Source organism: Aquarana catesbeiana, linkage group LG03 (assembly GCF_042186555.1).
Source record: "Aquarana catesbeiana isolate 2022-GZ linkage group LG03, ASM4218655v1, whole genome shotgun sequence".
Taxonomy (NCBI): Eukaryota; Metazoa; Chordata; class Amphibia; order Anura; family Ranidae; genus Aquarana; species Aquarana catesbeiana.
Window position 1 is genome coordinate 549,263,381 of NC_133326.1, and position 16,443 is coordinate 549,279,823.

Here is a 16,443-nt window from a genome sequence, read left to right on the forward strand (position 1 = left end):
CTCTCTCTCTTCTCTCCTCTCTCTCTCTCTCTCTCTCTCTCTCTCTCTCCTCTCTCTCTCTCTCTCTCTCTCTCTCTCTCTCTCTCTCTCTCTCTCTCTCTCTCTCTCTCTCTCTCTCTCTCTCTCTCTCTCTCTCTCTCTCTCTCTCTCTCTCTCTCTCTCTCTCTCTCTCTCTCCTCACTGGCCATGGAGGCAGCAGCGGAAACTATTGTTTGCTGCTGTCAATCACAGCCTGTGAGGAAAGAGCAGGGGGGCGGGGTTGAGACATACACCAGTGGCTTGCTCTGGGCCACTCGACAGGGGGGAGGGGCCAGAGCGCTGGCAGGGGGACCCCAGAGGAGTAGCATTGGGGCTGCTCTGTGCAAAACCACTGCACAGAGCAGGTAAGTATAACATGGTAAATAACAATCACTTTAACTGGTCATTGGGTTAAAAAAAGGCTGCTCCAGGCACTTGCCTATTGAATTTCTCTGTTCAGGGGATAAACAGCTATATTCCTTTTAATAATTTCTTCCTGTTGGTCTTCACTACTACTTTACGTTCCCAGCTGGGGCACAGTTGGGCATTGAGTAGACAGCAATGGACTTTTTAATTATGTAGGTCTCACACTCTTCAAGAGTGGCATCAGCTAGACACTTTTTTGAATATCAAAAAAAACGAAATAGCTAATAATAATAGTAAAAGCGGTGTTCCACTGCAAAAAAAAAAATGCAAGGAGGGTTGGGAGCCAACAAAACTTGCCAGTCAAAATGAATCATCAAAACCAGCAAATCCATTGGTTGATATATAAAATTAAACATCGATCTTTTAGGTGCAGTAGTCTTTGACTACTTCTTCTCCTGGTTGGTGACATGCTGGTGTCATAAGGGGTTAATTCTCATCAATGCAACTTGAAATCAAATGTGTTTTATATGTTTGCATGTTTTGGGCTTTTGCTTGATGAAAAAATGTTTTAAAGTGAAAACTAGTGGCAAAATCAAAAATGACATATCACTAGGATTAACCACTGCAGTTTTTGTTCCCCTGTGACAAAGTTTTATTACTTGTTTATCCTGCCAGTAAATCGGATGATTTTACACTTCTGGTAACAAGGGGGACTGTGCTATTTGTTCTGCGTGAAATCACATAGCAGTGTTGTAGACACTGGGGTTGATTTACTAAAGGCGAATAGACTGTGCACTTTGCAAAGTGCAGTTGCTCCAGAGCTTAGTAAATAAGCGGGAGCTCTGCTAACTTCCATCATCCAATCATGAGCAAGCAAAAATGCTGTTTTTATTTTCCTTACATGTGATTGGGTATTCTTTGCAAAGGGAATCTTTACCTCATTTTCTAAGTTCTGAACATGCAGAGTGCACAGTCTGTTTGCTTTTAGTAAACCAACCCCACAGTGTTACTAAACCCAGGACCCTGCAGTCACTATATCTGGTCTTCCACAGCACACAGAAATGCAATTATTTTCTCCTCAGCATTTTTAGCAGTATTGTGGCTTCTATCAGTGTCTGGCCCAGCACTGATAAAAAAAAAAAAAAGCTTGTAGGAGGAGTTTTCATTCTCCCCTGGCCGTCCTATGAGGCTGCATGACTTCTGACCCTCTGTCCAGACAGTGCTGATTGGCCCTGTGCCGAACACATACACCCTCCCCCCAAAAAAACTTTCTAGCAATACACGCCAAACTGAGCATGTGCAGAGTGCCTCCTAGGACTCATCCATCAGCAGATGGATTGGGGACTGTGGAAAAAGGGGAGAATCAGAGAACAGGATCAAACAGCCTTTTTACACAATGCAGAGGATTAACCCCTTAGGTTCCACAGTGAGTATAACAAGCATGCTTTACTGCGTATACAGACTGATTTTACTGTTGTGGGTTTAGTAACACTGAATTTTAAATAGCATACAAACAAGTTAAAGCCCAACCACAGAGAACACCCTTTAACCGCTTGCTGACCGGCTCACGCCTATATACGTCGGCAGAAGGGCACATACAGGCAGATTAACATACCTGTATGTTGCCCTTTAAGAAGCAGTTTGCAGGTGCGCGTCTGCCGCGACCTCCCTGAGTGTGATCGCGGGTCCCGCAGACTCGATGTCCGCGGGGATACCCACATTCGTCTCACGGAGAGGAAGACCGGGGAAATGCTTGTTTACATTCTGCCTAGTGACAGGACACTGATCACAGCTCCCTGTAATCGGGAGTGGTGATCAGTGTCGTGTCACACATAGCCCCTCTCCCCCACAGTTAGAATCACTCCCTAGGACACACTTAACCCCTACAGCGCCACCTAGTGGTTAACCCTTTCACTGCCAGTCACATTTACACAGTAATCAATGCATTTTTAATCGCACTGATCGCTGTATAAATGTGAATGGTCCCAAAATAGCGCCAAAAGTGTCCGTTCTGTCCGCCATAATGTCGCAGTCATGATAAAAATCGCTGATTACCGCCATTACTAGTTAAAAAAAAATTAATAAAAATGCCATAAAACTATCCCCTATTTTGTAGATGCTATAACTTTTGCGCAAACCAATCAATAAACGCTTATTGCAATTTTTTTTTTTTTTTTTTAACCTAAAATATGTAGAAGAATACGCATCAGCCTAAACTGAGGGAACATTTTTTTTAATTTTTATAGCAAAAAGTAAAAAATAATGCGTTTTTTTTCAAAATTGACGCTATTTTTTTGTTTATAGCGCAAAAAATAAAAACTGCAGAGGTGATCAAATACCACCAAAAGAAAGCCCTATTTGTGGAGAAAAAAAGGCGTCAATTTTGTTTGGGAGCTACGTCGCACGACCGTGCAATTGTCAGTTAAAGCGACGCAGTGCCGAATCGCAAAAAGCGATCTGGTCTTTTGCCAGCCAAATGGTCCGGGGCTTAAGTGGTTAAGCAGTTACAGAAAAGATTTTTTGTTTCTTTTGAAAAAACAGTTTGGGATAAAAGGTGACCATTGTAAGCACCCTAGGCAACATTCTATTGATTGTCCCATCTCTAACTGTCACTTTTGCTGGACCCCTAGGCCTGGGGAAGGAAGTGGAAAATAACATATTTACTGGCATGATTAACAGGTAATAAACTATGAAGAAACTGAAAGAACTAAAAAAAAACCCAAAAAAACCTGCTGTGTTAATGCTACTGACCAACTGCCGCATAGACGTCATTTTTGTATTTTCTGATGAAAACAGCTGCAGAGCCAGGATTGGGTTTGCGTTTGAATTTTCCTCTAAACCCGGGTCCTGTAAGTCCCTCCGATGGAATTTTTTTATGGAAACATTTTATTCAAAAATGACTATTTTACTGCAAATCTCTGCAGCCTCTGAAAAAAATAATCTGGAACAAACTTGTTATAAAACTTGCTTGTTGGAATCTTACCTTCCTTATGAAAAGAAACTGCAAAAAATAATCAGCCAAATTTAATCTTTTTGTTTTTTTTGTTTCCAAAAAGTTGAATGCCATCTCTATTTATTGCAATATCAGTGGGAGTGGCAAAGTTAATGATCTGATACTCTGTGAACACATCAGTTCTACCAAAAAATAGTCTCCTAAATCCACATCACAGCAGGCAGTATTCTCACTATACTCCGTATTACAGTTATATCCAGAGATGTTGAATCAGGAACCAACCAATGCGTCCGCCACAAAAAGTGACGATTTTCTTAGCTGTGTTCTTTTCTTTACATACTTGTCATTTGCACATTTTTATGCTTTTTTTAAATTTTATTTTTCTCCAAAGGGTTTATGTTTGGTGTCCAATAATTGGTTTTGTTCAGTGTGTTTAACTTTAGATCTCCTTGTGCTGGTAAATATGTAACTGTACGATTGGGTTACATCAAAGTTGCTTCTATTTCCTCTGAACAATTGATAGCCATCTTGTGCTGCTGATTGTTAAGTTGTTCTAGAAGTAGACTAAGTGCTTTTTGTTGTGCCCCTTTGTGATGTACCCAAACAGGGCTTTCGTACAACCGCTCTCCTGCCGAACGGGTGCGCATGGCAACCTGCGTTGGACAAAATGGATGCTTCTGTATCGGCTACTTGCATTGGTGTTAAAGCTCTCCTCATGCAACTGACGAGATCTGACGCTGTTCCTCCTGCTCCCCCTCTGTGTCGCCCATCAAGGGCTGTCGCTTCTTTAGCTCTCTGTGGTACTTCGCCATTAGTGAAGCATAGATACATCCATACGCTGCCGCCACTACCATCATGATGCAGACTACGCCACAAACTACCCCCGCGATGATCACAGTACCAATGGCTCGCCGGACACTGGCAGGACGGTACCTCTGTTTCTGTGGGCAGTCTGGCCCTGGGTCTGGCTCTGCGAGGGCAGGGCTTGCCTTTGTGCAGGGCAGGGATGGCCTTTCTACTGGTCCAGAGCTGTTTTCATCTTCTAGTTGTAAGCAATAATTAAACATCTCAACTGGGACCATCCGCATGTCCCTCCCACGCAGGTCCTTGGGGAGGGTGCATTGCAGCTCATCAATTTTACCACCTGTAGCGGAAGACATTATAAACATAGTCACAATCTTGCTAGTTATAAATGTGCAAAACTGTTTCACTGTACAATCTTTCAGCAAAGCTTGATCGCATCCTTAAAGGGACGGTAACATAAATTTACTTTGCAAAATTATTTTACACAAACTTAACTTCAGTTTTCAACATGTGTACAGGCTCCTCTCCTGTACTGAAATCGCTTACTCTAAATTTCACTGCACACTATGAGCTTCTCACAGTGTGCATTAGAAGATGCAGCAAGTCAGATAGAGCCCACCCTATCTCTTGGTTGGAGGACATTCAGTGTCCTTTGCTCCCCAGTCCACCACTTTAATTGATTGGATTTCAGTTCAAACCATCATATGTGGGTGTTACCTAGGTTGGTCTGCATGCAAATGTAGTCTGCTTATAATCCAGACTGATATCCACTTATCAAAACATTTTGATATTTGCATAACTTCTCAAAAGAACCATCCCACTGCTTGCATCAGGGCTGAGGACTCTTTAGAGGTGTCCTGAGGGAGAATACTGTAATGTTTTCAGGGAGCTATATGTAGCACCCTGCCAGGCCCTCCCACCAGCCATGACCTGCCTGCATTGCATTAGACTTGATCCACACCTGATTCCAAATCGCTGCAAGTCCCAGGGGGGCATTTGCAATGTCATTACTTCTAATTGCACCCCAATGGCGCTGAGATTTTTCCACGATTATCGCACAGTAAATTGTGCTGCAGTCGCAACAAATAGCAATGCGCGATGCTGTTGCCCAAAAGTAGCTCATGTTCCTTTTTGAGCGAAAAGCGCAGCACATTGTACAACACGAATGGGGTGCCATTAAGAAGTAATGGCATCACAAACACGTCCCGTATTTTGCAATGATTTAAAATTGCGGCTATTCTGCCCATGATCAGGTGTGAATGGAGCCTTATGGGGCGTACACATGGTCGAACTTTTCGACCGGACTGGTCTGACGGACGCCGACGGACCAAATCCGGCGGACGATCTGATCGTGTGTGAGCTTCACCGGACCTTCAGCGGACTTTTCCAGTCGCAAATCTGACGGACTTTAGATTTGGAACAGGCTTCAAATCTTTACGTCGTAACTCTGCCGGACACAGAAATCCGCTCGTCTGTATGCTAGTCCGACGGACAAAAACCGACGCTAGGGCAGCTATTGGCTACTGGCTATCAACTTCCTTATTTTAGTCCGGTGCATGTCATCACGTACAAATCCGTCGGACTTTGGTGTGATCATGTGTAGGCAAGTCCGTTCATTAGAAAGTCCATCGGAAGTCCGTCAGCAGTCTGTCGAAAGTCCGCTGGAAAGTTTGTCGGACCAGTCCGGTCGAAAAGTCCACCCATGTGTACACGGCATTAGAGAAGCACAGAGACACACTAATGATCACTGGATCTAAAACAAGTTATGTAATGTAAACCGATTTTATTTAAAAATGTAATGATGATGGTGATGGGGGAACAACGGAAGACAAAATCTAAGCAGAAATAACTTCTACTTTAAAACCTAATTCCAACAAAAAACAAAGAGAGGGAAGGGTTGAAATTTCATTTGGGTTTTATTGCTGTCTGTGACTCCATTAAAGGAGGTTTTCTTCACTTCCCGTGTGGTCACTAAGGCAAAAAGTAGGAACAATCTTTGCAATGGAAACACATATACTAATAAAAGCCTAAAGGGATTAAACCCTTTCCCACTGTTTCCCAAAGTAAAAGAAAAATATGTAGCTACTGAAACATGTCATACAGGGGTTGATTTATTAAAGGCAAATAGACTGTGCACTTTGCAAAGTTGCCTTTGCAAAAGCAGTTGCTCCAGAGCTTAGTGAATGAGCTAAAACTTCACGTTACAAAGAATACCCAATCACGTGCAAGGAAAATTTAAAAAAACAGCATTTTTGCTTGCACACAATTGGATGATGGAAGTCAGCAGAGCTTCTGCTTGTTAACTACAACTGTAAAGTGCACAGTCTATTTGCCTTTAGTAAATTAACCCCACAGTCTCACTGTTTATGCCAATTAGAAGCTGACAATATTTTTTTAAACTAAAAACCCCTGTGATCCTGTGATTTTTGTCTTTCTGATTCTCAGTCTTTGTGAATTGACTTTTCAATACAAAATACAGCAAAAACAGATAGAACTGGGGCAAATTATGCTGATCCGTGCAATTAAGATTTTCAGTGAATTGAAAAAATAATGCAATCAAAAATCAGCTTTGATGAATTGACACTGTTGCACTTTAGAATTCTTTTTTAATTTCTTGGTCAGAAATGTGCCGTCTTTCTGGAGTGTGATTGTGGCAGATGTAAAAAGCTGTAACAGCCCTCGTTGTGCCAGACTGTGGATAATTATCTCTGAGCTCTGTGACAGCGAACAGGTGCAAAGCTTTATTACAAAATGATATTACTACTTAGGATTGCTCTTTAGTACGGATAGTGTCGACATGCGTACAGCGGGAGAGGATGATGCGTGCTTTGGAACTTCAGAAATAGTAAAAAAAAACTTTGAGACCGCATGCTGTTGTAACTTCAAAATTCCAGGTCACGGACAATGTTAAGGGACAGCTCTAGGAATTTGGAAAATGGCATTATAGTGGAGGGACAAACACAGGAATGGAAGGTAGCCTGACACTGTTGGACTTGAGGAACTGTTATAAAAAGAGCACTTCTTGTATAAAGTAGAACTCCAGCCAGAACTTTGTCTTTTTTGCTGTAGGACAGAATGAAGCAGAGTTCTAACTACTGCCAGGTTTCCCACTCTATCCAATACTAAACAAGTGTTTGGCTGGAATTTCAGTTTAACTGGCATACATATAGACACTGGGCCACCCAACACTTTTCCTTTTAGCTGATCTGCAACAGATACAGCCATCTATCTAGTAGTGAGACAAGGCCGTGCCCAAATGTTAATGTTGGTTTGTACAGTTTTATATGATACTGCGTAGTATTGTCTATCACCTCTAGATCTCTTTACTACTGTATTAGTTACCAGTTACAATATATAGTATACCGTATGTAGCAGTTTTAAGTGAAGAACTGCCTGAGATCTTCCCAGAGGCATAACTAGAACCTTCAGGGCCCGGTGCAAAAAACCATGAAGGGCCCCCCCTGACCCACTGGTCCAGAGGCCCTTCCCTCCGAGCGCTGGCCCCTTTACTCCCGTTGTGGGTCCCTTTATTATGACCCCGCAGTGGGACCCTTTCACATGTTCTGCAGCGTGCCCCCTTTCTGCTGTCTTGGAGCTCCACGGTGGCTGAACACCGATGCCCGGTCACAAGTGCGACCTTTGCGACCCCAGGTAGTTCCACCACTGGGTGAAATGCTCTGAAGTGTCATGGGATGGGTGGAATGCTCCACAGTGTATCATGGGATGGGTGTAATGCTCTGCAGTGTCAGGGGAATGTGTGGAATTCTCTGCAGCGTATCATGGGATAGTTAAAATGCTCTGCAGTGTGCCATGAGATGGGTGGAATGCTCTGCAGTGTGCCATGGGATGGGTGGAATGCTCTGCAGTGTGCCATGGGATGGGTTGAATGCTCTGCAGTGTGCCATGGGATGGGTGGAATGCTCTGAAGTGTGTCATGGGATAGTTAAAATACTCTGCAGTGTGCCATGGGATGGGTGGAATGCTCTGCAGTGTGCCATGGGATGGGTGGAACGCTCTGCGGTGTGCCATGGGATAGGTGGAATGCTCTGCAGTGTGTCATGAAATGGGTGGAATACTCTGCAGTGTGTCATGGGATAGTTAAAATGCTCTGCAGTGTGCCATGTGATGGGTGGAATGCTCTACAGTGTGTCATGGGATAATTAAAATGCTCTGCAGTGTGCCATGGGATGGGTGAATGCTCTGCAGTGTGCCATGGGATGGGTGGAATGCTCTGTAGTGTGTCTTGGGATGGGTAGTATACTCTTCTGTGTATCTTGGGATGGGTGGAATACTCTACAGTATGTTATGTGATAGGTTAAAATACTCTGCAGTGTTTCATGTGCTGGATGTAATGCCCTGCAGTGTATCATGGGATGGGTGGAATACTCTGCAGTATGTTATATGATAGGTTAAAATACTCTGCAGTGTTTCATGTGATGGATGTAATGCCCTGGAGTGTATCATGGGATGGGTGGAATACTCTGCAGTATGTTATGTGATAGGTTAAAATACTCTGCAGTGTTTCATGTGATGGGTGGAATGCTCTCTGCACACATACAAACAGATATAAAAACACACAATCGCACAAACATTCTCTCACACAGAGACACCTCTCCTTCCTTTGCTTTCTGAGCAGTTAGGAACGTGTTTTGATGCTGATGTTACCGGCTCCCTTCCCATGGTTTCACAACAGCTTCGCCTTTTGAGACTGCAATTGTATTGGTCATAATACATTTACGGGTTTTTAATACTTTTACACCATGCAAAGCTTGGCGGCATATCTTGCATAGTTAGAAAAGTTTATCTGTATTTAGTTTTGGGCTACCCATGCCATTTAATATTTCTTTGTGTTTCTTGATTGTTTTGTGTTTTTTTTTTTTATGTTACCTATTTGACATCCCACTGTTTCACTATCTTGATAACCTTCACAGATCGTAGCTGTGGTTGAGCGCTGTTGCTCCTATGGTATTCCCATGGGGTCTTTACAATTTCTGCCTATCTGCCTGTTTCTATCGATAAAACAGAGGCTCTAACACTTTCCCCTTGTATCCATAATTTAAAAAATTAGGACTTACATTGGATTGCATTACAGGCTTTATTCTGGCCTAAGAAACCTTTATGAGAGGGCAGCTGTACAAGTTCTAATTGTTTTCAAGGGTGATGGCCTCATTGGTTCTATTAAAACAGTTGGTCTGTGGAGGAACCAGGAGACTAAGCAAGATAGTTTTAGAATTCTGGATTCAATATAGAAGCATAGTCACCTACCTCTGTACGAGAACCACTCCATCCAGTGTTTGAAGTCTCGTAGGTTGCAATCACACTCCCATGGATTATCACCCAATTGAATGTTTTCCAGGCTACCTAGAGGCTCAAAAGTCATCCTGTCCAAACTCTGTAGCCGATTAGAGCGCAGTGATAACCAGTGGAGTGTCGATAAGTCATCAAACAATCCCGGAGGTAACTGGGACAAAAAGTTGAGGGATAGGTCCAGTCTACGAAGCTGTGGCAGGCCTTGAAGGAGGTCTCGTTCTATACTGCGAATGCTGTTGTTCCGAAGACGAATTTCTGTGAGGTTTCCCAGATCCGCAAAGAGGCCTGCAGGCAACTGGTCAAGGAAGTTATTGGAGAGGTCCAAGCGGTGCAGAGATGTTAAGTTTGAAAAAGGACCTCCAGCAAGAGAGGTTATGCGGTTGTTGAGCAGTAGAAGGATTCGGATGTCCTGTGGAAGATCAGGCGGTATGGATGTGAGTCCTCGGCCACTGCAGTCCACCTCCATACTGTCGGAGTTACAGATACACAGTGAAGGACAGGAGAGAAAGGAGGAGGCCGCACACAAGGACAGCGAGCAGACCAAGACTGAAAGACAAATGGAGAACATTAAAAGAGTGCAAAAACACACAGCGCAAATTCAGGTGCTCAAAAGCAAATCAGTGAAGACAATCAAGTTTATTGAGAAAATGTTAAAGGCCAAATCAAATAAAGATGTGACCACAAGAAACAGAGAAAGGTAAGGATAGGTAAAGAAAAAAAATGAAATGGATTGTTAAAATACATTCTTGAGCAACTGGCAGACTTATTTACTATACATTATATGGCCAAAAGATTGTGGATAGCTAATCATCACACCTACTATATGGCCAAAAATAGGTGGGCCCACCCCTCAAAGGATTGCATTCAGGTGTTTCCTGTGAACGTACTGGTAATACTACAGAATTCAAAGACATTTTAGGCAATTGTGCTCTTCCAACCTTGTGGTAACAGTTTGAGGAAGGCCCTTTTCTGTTCCAGCATGACTGTGCCCTTGTACACAAACCCAACTCCATAAAGACTGGGTTTCACCAGTTTGGTATCAAAGAACTCGATTGTCCTGCTATGACCTGACCCCTATTGACCACCTTTGGAATGAACTAGAATGCCGATTGCGAGCCAGGTCTAGTCATCCTACATCAGTACCTCAACTCCTCCAATTTTTTTGGCTTGATAGTTTAGAAAATTGCAATATGTAATGTATGGTAAAAACTAAAACTTCCCATTCATTAACCAGCATTACAGCAAATATCTGTAATTTAGAAAAAAAAAAGCCTTGCAAACAATGATTATTCGCTTTTAGAATTTGCTATTGAGGTGTATATAAAGTTAAAACCTTTGCAAAAAAAGTAAGGTATTTAAGCCATGCCCTACTCCTAAAAAAAAAAAAAAAATCTAGCATGAAATACACTTGCATATGTGGCATACAAAGCGTGCATGCTTCATTCCTCCGGTTTAAGACCTAAACCTTGTTTGTTGCCTTTGTTTAATAAAGTCAGCTTTTATAGACATTTGAACTTGTGCTGGTCAGCATCCTCCTGACACATAGTACACCTTGATCTTGGAGCTCACCTTTCCCATGATAGGCAGGTTATCCTAACAGCCAAGCTCATAAATATCAAACAGAATAGAACATTTGCAGTTGTCTTTTCATTTCTCATTTGAAACCTCCAGTGGCTGAAAATGTCTATTATTTCACACTCCTACCTTTTATAGCCTCTTCTAAAGTTCCTGTTAAAGCTCTACAACATTTACAGGTCACCAGTGAAGGGGTGATGATAGACTGGCAATTTAAAGACTTGAGTTGAAAGTGTTTGCATACCTGGCTGAGGTTCAACATGAAGAGGGAATCAGACACAGGCCCCACCTTACCCACTTGACTTTTGAGTTTGATGCCTGTCCATAGTAACATTATCTGAATGATAGGAAAGTTGTGCCAGCACCATATAGGCCAGGCAAAATTTTCAGCAAAAATGTGGCCACTATGTTTATTTTCACCATTTAGAGCTTGTGCTTGCTAGTTTTCAGCATGAGCATTTAGCACCAATAATATGCAAGTTTTGACATTTCCCAAAAAGATCCCAGTACCTAAACTATCCCTAATCCTTAACTTAACATTGGCACTTTACCAATTATGTAAATCTGGATTCACACGAACCCTAGAGGTACAGGAGAATCCTGTTTCCTTGTTGAAACAGCATTCCAAAGGGTGAGGTAATGTATTACAATGGAGGTCTTAAACCTTAACTTTAACTATAATCTGTAACCTTAAAACTATCTCTTACCCAATTAAAAACAAGCAATCTACGCTCAAGCTTTCATCGCTAGCATGTTTCCTGTTAATGCATTTCAAGGGCTCTGATGCAGAGGATCCACCTTTTGAAATGTGTCAGCGGTGATGCATACTAGTGACAGTGCCTGCATGCTGTCTAGCATTATCATCTGTAAAGATGAGTTGTGCATGTCCTTTTTATTTGGAAAAATCAGCTTGCAAAGAATGTTTTTGAGTACCATACTTTACAAATTTTATTAAAGGTTTTATGAAGGTGTCACATGATGTTTGTGCACTTTTTGTTTGTTCAGCAATAATAACTCTTACTACTCAAAGCTGAACTCCAGACTGATATAAAACACACAAATGCAAAGGGAAGGGAGAAAATAGCGCAGACCTCTGGTGTAGTAAAGAGCTTTATTTAAAACAACATGTTATATACTCACAAAATTAAATGTAAGAGAGCGCAGGACACGTTTAATTGACTCCTCTTCAGGTTAGCTGAAGAGGAGTCCTCAAAATAGGTCCTGCGACTCCACTTTTACAGGAGACCACCGTCCACTGAGTGCTGTCTTCGGAGTAGAGTGAGCTGAGCAGGGACTTGGTATCCAGCCCAGCTCTTCACTTGTCAGCTGGCCACAGAGTGATCCGAACACCGTGGCTGCTTATCCATCCTTTCCTTGTGACAGTATTGTGTGTTGAGTGGGCCCTTTCTTGTGGACTATATGCCCTCACTTTATTTTGTGAGTATATAACATGTTGTTTTAAATAAAACTCTTTGATCTTTTTACTACACCAGAGGTCTGCCCTGTTTTCTCCCTTCCCTTGCTTTTGTCTTTACAGATGGGGGTTCCCTCTTCCTTATTACAGCAGCACTCCTAGTGTGTATTAGTTGTATGTCTAGGTGTTGGGCTACCTGCTCAGTAGTTCACATTATTTATTGATTGCTGTATTTACAGTGAATATATAAAAGAACCCCCCCCCCCCCTTTAAAATAATCACATTTTGTTGCTTTGCAGCCTGAAATGAAGACGCACAGTTTTTGTTTGCAACTCATAACATCAAAGTGAAAAGATATAACACCAACTTGTCCAGAAAAAAAATCAAAAACAGAATCACTGAGTTGGAAAAAGCATCACCCCCTTGTGTCAGTATTTTGTTAAATCACCTTTAAGTTTAACTTTGCACATCTAGACTTTGCAATATTTGCCCACTCTTCTTTGCAGAACTGATCATGTTCAATTACATTTGATGGTGACCATTTGTGGACTGCAGTCTTCAAGTCATGCCACAGATTTTCAATGGGGTTTAACTGAGCTCTGTCAGGCCATGCAAGGACATTCACCTTTTTCTTTTTCAACCACTGTGTGGTCATTTTTGCTGTGTGCTTTGGGGTATTGTCATGTTAAAAGGTAAACCTTCTTCCCATTGACAACTTTTCTGGCAGAGGGCAGCAGATTTTCCTCAAGAATTTGATGGTATTTTGCCCCATTAATTTTTCCTCTATCCTGACAAGTGCTCCACTCCCTACTACAGACAAACACCCCCATAACAGGATATTACCACCTCCACGCTTTGCTGTAGGAATGGTGTGATTTGGATGGTGAGCTGCAGACATATTGTTTGGTGTTGAAGCCAATTAATTTAATTTTAATCTCATCTGACCATAACAACTTTTTCTATGTGGCCTCAAAATCTTCAAGGTGCGTTTTGGCAAAGCTCAGTCATGACTGCATGTGGCCTTTCTTGAGGAGTGTCTTTTTTCTTGCAACCCTCCCATACAAGCCACATATGTGGAGAATTTGTGATACTGTTGTCACATTAACACAATGACCACCCTTTGTCATACATTCCTGCAACTGCTTCAGAGTTGCTGTAGGCCTCTTGGTAGCCTCTCTGACCAGTTTCCTCCTGGCTCTTTGGAGCGATGTCCTGATCCAGGAAGGGTCTGTGTTGTACCAAATACCTTCCACTTCTTAATAATAGATTTCACTGTGCTTCTAGGCATTGATTAAGCCTTTGAAATACTTTTGTATCCATTCCCTTACTTGTGCCTGTCCACACCTTTATCCCAGAGATCTTTTGACAGTGCCTTGCCACCCATAGTTGATTGTTTGCAGTTGCACTGCCAGGGACTGGAATGCTCCAGGAAAGCTTTTTCAAAATCAAAATGATCACAGTTGAAAGTCAGATGGCTTTGTGTGCCACTGAAAGGTGATTAGCTACACATGAATGAGTTTTCCAAGTTTTCACTTGGATGTTATCAGTTGCAATACAGCTGGATAAAACAAAAATTGTCTCTGTCTTCATTTCAGGCTGCAAAGCAACAAAATGTGATTATTTTAAAGGAGGGTGATTCTTTTCTATACCCACTGTATATTTATAATTTGAAGTCATATTCATGTCACCCATAGCCTTTTGGTTTGTTATGGTAGAGGTGTCAAAAATGGGATTCATGCATTTCTAGAAGCTATAAAATGACTCTGAACTGTGGATTCAGAGGTTCACGTGATTGTTGATGGTCAGGAAGGAAGGAAGCTGCTCATTACATCTTTGTGTATTCCTTTGATCAGCAGAGGTTTCTAAAGAGACTAGATTATTTCCCTTGGATTTGATGGCCATATGTTTTTTCTTTTATTCTAACTACGTACAGTGTCTTTGGTTCTGCCTCCCTCTGCCAAGGCAGCTCTATTGCATGCATACAGACGCAGAGCGAACAAAAAGACTTCCCATCTCTCTGGAGATTTGTCAGAATGAATTTCAAAAGCGTTTTCAGTGAGGGAACAGACCAGAGGCTGGATATGTGCCGTACAGCCACTTCTGTGCCTTGAGCAACGTCCGCAGTACACTGCATATACAAATAGGCAACCAGCGGGCCCGCTTACTATAAAGGGCATCTTCCTTTTTTTCTGGTGTCTAAAATTAAACATGACATTAAGATTTTATCCACTCTAACATGGATTTTTTAGGTTCATATTTTCCAGATAATACAATAATTAGATTTTTGGTTTTGGTGCAATCTCTACGCACTTGGACAGATTGAGGTGAATGGCTCAGTGTTCTCTGTACTGCACTCTGGAATATGTTAGAGCTTTATAAATGCATTATAATAATAGTGCGTGACTTCAGTGGGATATTAGAGTGTACATTTTTGTTTATTTAGAATCTTGCTTGTTAATAAAAACCTATTTACATATATAGAAAAATAAGTAAAATAAATATATCTACATAAATAAACAAAAACAAACAAGCTTCCATCAGCAGATAACAGAAAAGAAAACTGCTTTTTGCCAAAAAAAAAAAAAAAAAATAATACAAAGAAACATATTTTTATTACCAATAAACTACTGATATATGCAACAGAATCCTAACCTTCACCTAAACACACCCTCAGGCTAAGAAATTATTAAACATTTAAACCATTTGCATGCAACCTTTTTTCAAAAAACTGATCGTAACAAAATATAGGGGACTTGAAAGGACAGAAAGAAAAGCTGCACACCCAAACACTGACTGACAGCAGCTACAAAGACCTAACATTCCTCCATGCCTTTGTCCAGACCTCCCACGGCCATCTGCCCTTATCAAGAGCCTAAATATTCCCACCTTACCCAGAATGTTGGCACTACCACCTCGACAGGAAGGACTTTTTTTCCGAGTGGAAACCTGACACTGTGCATTCCATGTGAAGTAATAGACTACTAAACGGACTAGAAAAAGTGTCTCGAAATCAAAATCCTGAGTCTGAAAAGCCCCATATGCCCATTCCGCATAACACATGTGGGAAAGGAAAGGGATACCCAGAGCACCACCCACCCGCTTATAGACATGAAGAGGTACTAAAGCAAGAAGTGGTCCATCGTCTCTCCCACCCCACCACACTCCACTCTTGAACAACCACGGTTCTCCATAGAGTGATGCTTCAAGTTGCCCTTCACATAGAGTCTGCCATGGGTCAATCGCCAGGCCAAATTCCGCAACTTTAAAGGAATTCCCTACAGATTAACCACTTCAGCCCTGGAAGGATTTACCCCCTTAATGACCAGGCCATTTTTTACGATACAGCACTGCGTTATTTTAACTGACAATTGCGTGGACATGTGACGCTGTACCCAAATAAAATTGATTTCCTTTTTTCCCACAAATAGAGCTTTCTTTTGGTGGTATTTGATCACCTCTGCGGTTTTTATTTTTTGCGCTATAAACAAAAAATATATATATTTTTTACTTTTTGCTATAATACATATCCAATAAAAAAATTAAAAAAAACAATTTTTTCATCAGTTTAGGCCAATATGTATTCTGCTACATATTCTTGGTAAAAAAAATTGCAATAAGCGTATATTGATTGGTTTGCACCAAAGTTATAGCGTCTACCAAATTGGGGATAGATTTATGGCATTTTTATTATAATTTTTTTTTTACTAGTAATAGCGGTGATCAGCGATTTTTAGTGGGACTGCAACATTGCGGCGGACAGATCGGACACTTTTGACACTTTTTTGGGACCAGTGACATTATTACAGTGATCAGAGCTAAAAATATCCACTGATCATTGTATAAATGACACTGGCAGGGAAAGGGGTTAACACTAGGGGACGATCAAGGGATTAAGTGTGTCCTAGGGAGGTGTTTCTAACTGAAGGGGGGGGGGTGGACTGACTGGGAGTACAGAGAGATTGCTGTTTCTGATCACTAGGAACAGACAATCTCACTGTACTCT

General features: G+C 41.7%; 2 protein-coding genes and 1 long non-coding RNA gene across 10 annotated transcripts in view; 2 read left to right on the forward strand and 1 right to left on the reverse strand.

The window, feature by feature from the left end:
- The window catches only part of CACNA2D4 (calcium voltage-gated channel auxiliary subunit alpha2delta 4), a 374,858-nt gene that overhangs the window by 182,801 nt on the left and 175,614 nt on the right, over positions 1-16,443 (forward strand). The gene's annotated exons all lie outside the window — the stretch shown is intronic.
- LOC141132769 (uncharacterized) overlaps positions 1-16,443 on the forward strand; it is an 81,374-nt gene that overhangs the window by 16,560 nt on the left and 48,371 nt on the right. The window lies entirely within an intron of this gene.
- LRTM2 (leucine rich repeats and transmembrane domains 2) overlaps positions 331-16,443 on the reverse strand; it is a 113,965-nt gene continuing 97,852 nt past the window's right edge. For all 3 annotated transcript variants that reach the window (XM_073621589.1, XM_073621588.1, XM_073621590.1), the window contains exons 3-4: positions 9,407-9,997; positions 331-4,481 (exon numbers count right to left, since the gene is read on the reverse strand). In XM_073621589.1, coding sequence (XP_073477690.1) covers positions 4,051-4,481; positions 9,407-9,997 — 1,022 coding nt within the window. In that variant the 3' untranslated portion in view covers positions 331-4,050. The remainder of the gene's footprint in view (positions 4,482-9,406; positions 9,998-16,443) is intronic.